At 42.7% G+C, this 9,730-nt stretch overlaps 1 protein-coding gene across 4 annotated transcripts in view; it reads right to left on the bottom strand.

Annotated features, from left to right (window-relative positions):
- Positions 1–309: 309 nt before the first annotated feature.
- The window catches only part of LOC119892357 (ankyrin repeat domain-containing protein 31-like), a 47,889-nt gene continuing 38,468 nt past the window's right edge, over positions 310–9,730 (bottom strand). For 2 of the 4 annotated variants that reach the window (XM_038704556.1, XM_038704559.1), the window contains 4 exons: positions 9,076–9,658; positions 8,523–8,663; positions 2,455–2,587; positions 1,667–2,216 (listed from right to left, as the gene is read on the bottom strand). In XM_038704556.1, the coding sequence (XP_038560484.1) occupies positions 2,071–2,216; positions 2,455–2,587; positions 8,523–8,663; positions 9,076–9,658 (1,003 nt within the window). In that variant the 3' untranslated portion in view covers positions 1,667–2,070. Of the gene's footprint in view, positions 511–1,445; positions 1,592–1,666; positions 2,217–2,454; positions 2,588–8,522; positions 8,664–9,075; positions 9,659–9,730 lie in introns of those variants that run through there. The other 2 variants (XR_005442540.1, XM_038704558.1) reach the window with 2 other exon arrangements.

The following is a 9,730-nucleotide window of genomic DNA, read 5'->3' as shown; positions in this document are numbered from 1 at the left end:
TGGAGAATGAATATATGATTTATAGTGAAATTTGTGTAGTGCTAAGCACCTTTCTTGCACTTGTAGCGCACCTTTATGATGTATGTACATCAAACTGTTCAGCTATATCTGGAGCACTTATCTGAACATATCCTGTGAGTTTTGTGATGACTGGCCCTACAGTGGCTGATTTGTGTTCATTTATGTCCAGAGCCACGCCCCTTTCGAAATTCATGGTTGTGTTACGACCCCGGCTCGAGGGAGGCAACATAAAGGAAGCGCTGATACGATGAACTCAGCAAATGAAAGTTTATTCCACAAAATAAAAATGGTCAGACAATTAACAGAGCTGTGGTACACTGCTGCTACAAAACAATGGTGATTACTTGGCTGAGAGAGACTAAACTCTTCTGGAGTGCTCCTTTTATTTCCCATGCTTCATCCTGGTTGGCCAGCTTCAACTTCCATTGGCCAATGTGCGGCTTGGCCAGGCTGCACAGGTGCGAGCCAATGACCCATTCAGCCCCTGAACTAGGTGGGAGGCAGAAAGCAGGAGGAAAATTTTCAGAACAGGGGTTACGTACTGTAACCCAGATTCTATGAGTATAGGCCCAGCCCTCTAAGGCTATCGCTATTGGGTTTACCCCTTCCATGCGCCTGCGTGGCACTGAGAATTTTAGTCTACGCCCACCCACAGCGTGGGCCTCTCCTACGTCCGCACCTTGGGTATATATACAACGGTGAGACCCAGCCCAAATGCCTTTTCTTCAGCACTGAGAACCAAGCTCCAGTGAGGCCTTCAACTTAGAGGGCTGCGCCTATACTCATAGAATCTGGGTTACAGTACGTAACCCCTGTAACACCTTCATGCAGCATCGGAACCGCGTAGCAAATTCACAGCCGCACCGGCAGAGCTCCAGAATATGCAATGCGGCATGCTCTCACCCGGACACGCTACAAGTGCGAGGGGCCACCCAACGCTGCTTGCAGCTTTAATTTGTTAATGTACCTGCTTTGCACCTGCCTCGACTTCTCTTCTCCCTGCACTCACTCACTCACACACCTTTACCTCTGGTCTCTCGCTGCAAACACACGGCTTTCCCTGCCTGTCTGCTCCTGTGAGTTTCTCCATCAGCAGTAGTTTGTTTCATAAAGTAACCGAAAAGACACAGAACTCGTCTTATTTCTGGATTTCTCCACCCATGATCCGTTTTCAGGGCAACAGGTGCGCCACATGCCAGCTTGTATGCCCTGTAAATACTAGGAGCACTTTTGGTCGGGAATCAAACCCCTCAGTGAGTAACGTCTGCCTTTCTGCATTACACACCGGTCTGAAAAAAACATCAGACTGAGGCACAGTGCAGTACAAGCGGTCTATCCTGAAATACTTTCTTTAAATGTTACATCCGGCAGCGTTACTGTATTAGCCTGTTTCACATATGAAGGTAAGAGAGCAGAAAACTTACCACATGTGTAAAGAAAGTGCGCTTTGAGTCCAGTCTGCTATGTCCAGGGCTCCATCTCGGACTAGAGTAACTGTTCAGAGAGGAGTGGCGGGGGAGAGTCCCGGCAGCAGTCAGTCCTCCCACGACATCCAGCCCATCACCACTTCCTACCCAATACAGTTACGACCCACTCACTAATGATTAACCCTCTTCAGCACAACCACGAGAAATACAAGACAAAGTAAGGCAAAGCTGCTCTTTCCTTTAACAGTATCTACTGTACAGTATTCCAGAACAGGGCCTGAGCATGATTAAAACTATCACATTTAACAATACAAAAACTCTAGGTACCTGAATAAAGGTACCAACATAGGTACCTAAGTAAATGTGAAACACCAAAATAAGTATTTTGGCATGTTTTAATCTAATATCAACAGTTACAGCATAAAACCAGAAGTACAAATACATAACAACAAGCATGTGTAATATGGGAAATGAATCAAAACTCAAAATACTTTCAATTCTATTGGTGATCACATCACATTCACCACAATCACAAAGAGTACAGTAAACTGATGAGTAAAAAAAACTCACCAAGTTCATTTCTGAAAACAAACAGTTGTGGACAAAATATGTGGAGAGTTAATTATAATTCCCAGTCTTCAGACTCTGAATAGTCTTTCTTCAAGAGCTTCTCCCAGTAGCAGTCCACTAGAGCGTTTGGCAGAAATTCCTCATCATCCAGCAAATGGATCATTTTGATTTTCATTAGACAGTTCAGACTGTCTGCCTCTGCATAAACAGAAGAAAATCATTCAAATCCATTCAAAACCATGCTTTAAATATGAAGTCCCTTTTTAATTCATTTAATGAGGCTGCTTGCAATAGTGCTCAGAGAAACTGCAGGTGGAAGACGTATGAGACTGGTAATTAATTAGTGACAAAGAAAAAGGCACGCTTCTGTGGCTGTCTGCCTGTCCTCTTGCCCTGAAGGAAAAAGGCAGGATGTATGTGAAGCTGAACAACAGACCTGTGATAAGCGCCTCCTGAGAAGATACAGGCCTGCAGTGTTGAATATCATTCTCAGGATGTGTCTGTGGTGTGTTTTCTTCAGCTTCCATGTCCAATATGTAATTAGACAAAGGTTTGTCTCTGTACCTCACCTGGGAAAACAAAGAGGGAATCAGAAATATCTTGTAACATCATCAACATGTACAAGGTAGGTTTGTCATTTTACAACACAGGGTTGCACAAGATTTAGTTCCCTTTACTCACAAAATCACATTATGCACACATTATATACAAAAGTGATATACAGTAGATGGGTGAATAAATAAAAAGTCATAGAAATAAAACTATTTTACATGGTGCAGTACTGAGGATAAATTTAAGAGTCCTGCCGCCTGAGGGAAGAGTGCTGCTCTGCAGTCTGGTGGTATGACAGCAGATACTTCTGTATTTCTTGCCAGATGGCAGCAGGGTGAACAGGCTGTGGCTGGGTGGGTACTGTCTTTTAGTGTCCTTTAGGCTATGCAGGCACCTTATTAAACAGGCAGCAATTAAACAGGCCTCTGTAGCACTACAATGTTAATTTATTCAATAGGATTGAAGAAATGGAGGAGCAGTTAGTGAAAGTGCAAGAGAGAGAGAGAGAGATAAAGCCATAGAGAGGGATAGAGGGGTAGTGGGGAACAGCCTACACATTATACACACGTACAGAGACAGTAAAGGTAATGTTGGTACAGGCTGAATGAATAATGGTTCAGATATTTATAGTAATGTTTATTATAACATTGTTAATGATAATTTTCGTAATGTTTATGATAACAATAACAATTAAAGCTGCAAGCAGCGTTGGGCGGGCCCTGGCACTTGTAGCACGTCCGGGTGTGAGACGGCCACGTTGCATATTCTGGAGCTCTGCCGGTGCGGCTGTGAATTTGCTACGCACTTCGGCCGCGGCATAAAGGTGTTACATGACACTTCCTGTGTCCCCTTTGTGGAGCTACATAGCACTTGCCACTATGAATATGAATTAATATTGACTTGCAGAGGTGTTCGGGGTGGGAGAGTAACGTTTGGTGCAGATGTGAGCATGTACACTGAAGTTACGACAACTTCCTGTGTCATGGCGAAGACTTGATCTTTGACGCCACACCACGGACACACCCATTGACGAAAACTCACAAATAGCACAACTTTTCATCTTCAATTCCTTTAGAAGGCACAGCACAAATTTGAAGTCGGTCGGACTAAATCCCTTGGAGGAGTTCGTTAAAGTACGAAGTGTGTAAATCATCCAAAATTTGACGTAAAATTCAAAATGGCCAACTTCCTGTTGATTTTAGGCTATGGGTTCTTGAGGCTTTTTTGTGCGTCTTGATATGATACATGTCCCCAGAAAATTTCATACATGTAGTTTGAACGTGAACGAGGAGCTAATCTTTTCCAATTTTCTAGGTGGCGCTAGCGAGTCATTTTGCCACGCCCATGTGCGAAACTTATAGGATACGAAATTTTTCACCAGTTCTGACATGTTTGCAAATTTTGGTGACTTTTCGAGTATGTTTAGGCCATGTCATTTGAGCCTACTTTGCAGGAAAGAAAAAAAAAAAAAAAAAAAAATATATATATATATATATATATACAGTGGGTACGGAAAGTATTCAGACCCCTTTAAATTTTTCACTCTTTGTTTCATTGCAGCCATTTTCCAAAAATCAAAAAAGTTCATTTTATTTCTCAGTAATGTACACTCAGCACCCCATCTTGACAGAAAAAAACAGAAATGTAGAAATTTTTGCAAATTTATTAAAAAAGAAAAACTGAAATATCACATGGTCATAAGTATTCAGACCCTTTGCCGTGACACTCATATTTAACTCAGGTGCTGTCTATTTCTTCTGATCATCCTTGAGATGGTTCTACACCTTCATTTGAGTCCAGCTGTGTTTGATTATACTGATTGGACTTGATTAGGAAAGCCACACACCTGTCTATATAAGACCTTACAGCTCACAGTGCATGTCAGAGCAAATGAGAATCATGAGGTCAAAGGAACTGCCTGAAGAGCTCAGAGACAGAATTGTGGCAAGGCACAGATCTGGCCAAGGTTACAAAAAAATTTCTGCTGCACTTAAGGTTCCTAAGAGCACAGTGGCCTCCATAATCCTCAAATGGAAGACGTTTGGGACGACCAGAACCCTTCCTAGAGCTGGCCGTCCGGCCAAACTGAGCTATCGGGGGAGAAGAGCCTTGGTGAGAGAGGTAAAGAAGAACCCAAAGGTCACTGTGGCTGAGCTCCAGAGATGCAGTCAGGAGATGGGAGAAAGTTGTAGTAAGTCAACCATCACTGCAGCAATCCACCAGTCGGGGCTTTATGGCAGAGTGGCCCGACGGAAGCCTCTCCTCAGTGCAAGACACATGAAAGCCCGCATGGAGTTTGCTAAAAAACACCTGAAGGACTCCAAGATGGTGATAAATAAGATCCTCTGGTCTGATAAGACCAAGATAGAACTTTTTGGCCTTAATTCTAAGCGGTATGTGTGGAGAAAACCAGGCACTGCTCATCACCTGTCCAATACAGTCTCAACAGTGAAGCATGGTGATGGCAGCATCATGCTGTGGGGGTGTTTTTCAGCTGCAGGGACAGGACGACTGGTTGCAATTTCAGTTTTTCTTTTTTAATAAATTTGCAAAAATTTCTACATTTCTGTTTTTTTCTGTCAAGATGGGGTGCTGAGTGTACATTACTGAGAAATAAAATGAACTTTTTTGATTTTTGGAAAATGGCTGCAATGAAACAAAGAGTGAAAAATTTAAAGGGGTCTGAATACTTTCCGTACCCACTGTATGTTGTTCCTCAAATGTAAGTCGCTTTGGATAAAAGCGTCTGCCAAATGAGTAAATGTAAATAAATGAACAGGCGAGGGGACCTGCTCTGGCTGTGACTGAGGGTGAGAAGCCACTCTCAAATAAAAGCCCGGGTACAGAAAAACAGGAATACATGTAGATGGGACCCTCAGAAAGATGAAAAATCACAGGAGTAAAGTTCACCTGGATAATGTTCAAGGTTTATTTTAGGATGACTTGGGGACAGTTTGACAATCTGCTGTCAATTGTTGGACCTAGCACCTACAGGGGGTGTGTTGGTCCTGCCAAGCAGCAGAACCTTTGTTTGTGGTAGATTATGCATGTTTTAACATCAACGCTGTATTCTGGGTTTAGGCCCAGCCTACATTTTATCTAACAGTCTAAAGGTGATGTGAGATCTACTGTACATTAATAGCAAAATGTTGAAATGATAATGTTGATGAAAGTGTTAAAGTGATTAACGTTAGCTTAACATACAGTTCAAATCTCAAAATGATGCAGAAAAACTAGTCCATGCATTTGTTACTTAGGATTACTGCAATTCTTTATCATCATGCAGCTTGAATAAGTCCATTAAGACGCTTCAGCTGAACCAGAATGCTGCAGCACATGTTCTGACAGAAACCAGGAAAAGTACAGTCAAATAACAGGATGTTTTCTCATTCCACCCATTTTACCGAGCATGCATTGGGGTAGTGACTTGTATGTACTTCGGATAGCCAAGTATCCCAAAATTCATTTCTCACCAACAAGTGGAAATGGCGGAGAAGACTCACAACTGTTATAATAGTATTACAATAAGTTATAATACTGCTCACAGAATGATGTTTTTATGTAGGAATATAGTATAGTGTAGAATATATAGATTTGCTACGTTTTGAGATGTGAAATCCCGTCCATTAACGGAACCTGCCGTTCATGTCTGCTGCTGTTCCAATTGCTGAATGACAGACTGCGCCGGTCAGTTTGTACTCCCAAGCCGAACTTCCCAAGTTCAAGCCTCCAAATACAGATGTCCGAACTCGGCGAACTCAGTATTGAGAAACAGCTCATATTTCATATTGGTCATGCACCATCTCATCTAACAAAGCTCATTGAACCTTACTAACCTACCAGAGCACTGCACTCCCAGAATGCTGGGTTACTTGTGGTTTCTAAAGTCCAAAAGTAGAATGGGAGCCACAGCCTTCCATCCTGTAGAACCACGTTCCAGTTTGGGTTCAGGAGGCGATCGCAATATCCACATTTAAGAGTAGGCTTAAGACTTTCCTGTTTGATAAAGCTTATAGTTAGGCCTGGCTCAGGTGAGTCCTGAACCATCCCTTAGTTATGCTGCTATAGGCCTAGACTTCACATGATGCACTGAGCACCTCTCTCGTCCTCATTCTCTCCATCTGTATGCAACCTCCCATTAACGCACGTCGTTGCGAATCGCCTGCTGCTTGTCTACTCGTCAGTCTCTACCACTACTACTTTTACTGTTTGATCGATTATTTCGATAGATTATTTCAACGATTCATCGATGTGTTGTTTAAGAAGTAGCCTACATTTGCTTTGTTGTGGTGTGGCGGTGCCCCCTGGTAACGTATCAGCTGTGCACGTTGATAGGCGATAGATATTTCTTAGTCCTTTCGGGAATTCATAGTGTGTCATACAGCAAACATCAGACAGCTGCTTTACACCTGAGTACAAGTTATACCAAAGGCTCGTGTAGACTACACAACTTTCAGCGTCGGCCGATGGCCAAGCTGACAGCAGTTACGTCACCCGACGCTGGTCTCCAAACCACATTTGTCAAGAAAACACATGTGAAATGTGAAACGCGAAATGAGCGATCCTGTACACGAAACAGCTGTTGTTTGTTATTATAAAGATGGCAATTATAAAGATAAAGAATATGGGTGAAAGGATGGATTAGCACACGCAGGTAGCAGGGATTGTCTAAGCTACAGAGAGAGCTGGAGGTGAGTTCAGGGTGCGAACTACAGGGGAGCCAGGGGGCAAAGCATGATTTGTGTTATTTTGGGGTTGGGGGTGGTCTCTAAAATATTGACAGCATGCTTTATTGCCATTGATTTCTATATTTCTCTATCATCACGGATCCATGTGTAAATTCATGGGCCGTCAGACTTCAGCCAGAGAGAACGATCACCGACTGTCAGCAGCTGGCCGGTCGCTCTGCGATCTCCTGGCCCTGTCCGCTCCACTCCATCTCCGGTACTACGGGTTCAGTCGCTAGTACGGCCGACGCGCTGTGAATGGTTCGTGATCGTTCGCCTGACTGGATGAATATTATGCACTACTGCAGCTGGGGGCTCTCTGCAGCGCCACGCAACTTGAAAAAAAAAAAAAAATCCCTGACAGGTCACAAACAGCTGTTGTGTGAAGCGTAACTGTAACAAAATGGCTTCATATCATAATATATTTGTATAATTATAATAAGATAAACATATCTGATACTTTCACAGTCAGGCCAGGCCTACATGCTTGCAGCTATTAATGATTCAGCAGTAAGAACGTCATGTCGTGTTCACAAAGCTTAAGCGCGATGTGCGATAGTAATAAATGTCCCTGTGAAACACTGTGCTGTATAGTTAGATGGATTAAACAAAGCATAGATGCAAAGAATTTGGGTCGATGCATTTTATTAATCGATTTTATCGTTTCAGCCCTATTGTGTTGGCTTCTACACTATTGTCATCCGATTAGACAATTGGATGGGGTTTTTTTGTTTTTTTAAAAATGCGAGGTGCTTAGAGCGCTTCTGCAACCACCCCAGGCACTCCCAGCAATTAAAACACATCTCGTTGGCAGTGCACAAAACACAGTGGTGATCTGGGGAAAAGCAAACGTATGAAATCTGTGGTTGTGTTGTTTCAGGTACTAGCTGTTAAACAATAAAATACAAATCTAAATAAATCCAGGTATGCCTGTCAGAGTAATAGATAGAAGGCTTATCAGATGCCAAAACCCTATACAGCAGTTTATCAGACAGGATTTTACCTTACAGGACAGTTATCATTTTGCCCTCCTTCTCAACAAAGCTTTCATAGGAGAGACTCCTAGAGAGACTCCTTTTTTCATGCAGCGCTATTGTTTGTTTGAACATTACCTTAGGCTTTTTGTGCGAGTTACAATGAAAAGCCAACAGAAAGTATTTCCTGTTTCTGCAGCCATTCTTTGTTTTGATTGTTGTGATAAGATTAAGGCAGCCTGGTGTCTAACCTTGTCCCAGGCGTACTCCGAACTGACAGGGATATTGTTACCAAGGACGGATTCCAGCCAGTCTTCTGGAGCAAGGTGAAACTTGCCTTTACTATCCTTTATTGAGCCATCACTCAGCACATGAGCAAGGTGCCAGTGACCCTGCAGAGGCAAGACAAACTTGTTGTTTTCTTAATTCACAGTGGCACATTTGCTGTAGTAATTTGGGCTGGCAGTAGTTTCAGTATGCCTTTTTCAAACAAAATTGAGAGAAAAGATTTATCCACCAGTCAATGTCCAGGGCCCAGTTGATATGTAATTTGTAAAATGGCAGCCAGTAATCAAATCTGCAAGTTTTACATATGTACTGTATATGCTTGTAGAGATAAAAATTTGACGACTTTTTCAAAAATGGAAGAGGTGCTGTCTGTATCCATGTTAAGCACATGGAAAGTGTAATTATCACATTTCTTGTTAAGACATTAGGTTTACTTAATTCAGGCTGATGACAACTCTAAAGAGAACCAGTGTAATATAAGGATAAACCGCTTTCATGAGAAGAGCTTTGCCTTACCTTCAACAACAGCTGTAGAGCACTTCCAGATGGCATGATTCCCCTCTGTATGAGCTTAGAGAGATGTCTGCTGTTGTCTGCAGCTGTTGCCTCTATCAGTGCATTTATTCCTTTCATCTTAAAGTTGATGTGTTGTAAAGTATTTCCTGGTTGTGGGGCACTTCTCTGGTACGTGCTGGCTTTCTCATTCAGCACATCAGTGTGTGTGGGAGCCTTCTTTTTGGCTATCACAGCAGCAGGATGCCTAGGCACCGCAAGGCACTTGGCATTGTTTGGAAGAGCCGATCTCAACAGACTGGCCTGTGTAACTGGTCTATGGCTTTCCTTCGTTAGACTGTCTTGATTACAGTTGTGTATTGCTCTAGCTTTAGAAGAGGTCTGTGTGGAAGCTGGAGTGGAGAAGTGATCTGGCTGCTGTCTCACTACTGTGTGTGGCTCAGTGGAAAGTATGGCCTTCATGGTTACATACACCTCTACCAAATGCATTTGATTCTGGAGGATCTCCACCAAGTTCCTCTGATGTAAAGCAATACAGACGAGATGACTTTTCAACACACGTTGCTGAAGAAAGTCAGACACACTCCTGTGAAGAGAATAAAACAATACTGCTGTTATTAAGAGTGGTGTGATGGCACAATGAGAATGACAACATTCA

The sequence above is a fragment of the Micropterus salmoides genome, unplaced genomic scaffold (assembly GCF_014851395.1).
Source record: "Micropterus salmoides isolate LMB-PRFRI ecotype aquatic unplaced genomic scaffold, ASM1485139v1 Ms_hic_scaffold_7, whole genome shotgun sequence".
Lineage (NCBI taxonomy): Eukaryota > Metazoa > Chordata > Actinopteri > Centrarchiformes > Centrarchidae > Micropterus > Micropterus salmoides.
Note: the sequence above shows the minus strand (reverse complement) of the source record. Positions and strands in the feature narration are given on the sequence as shown.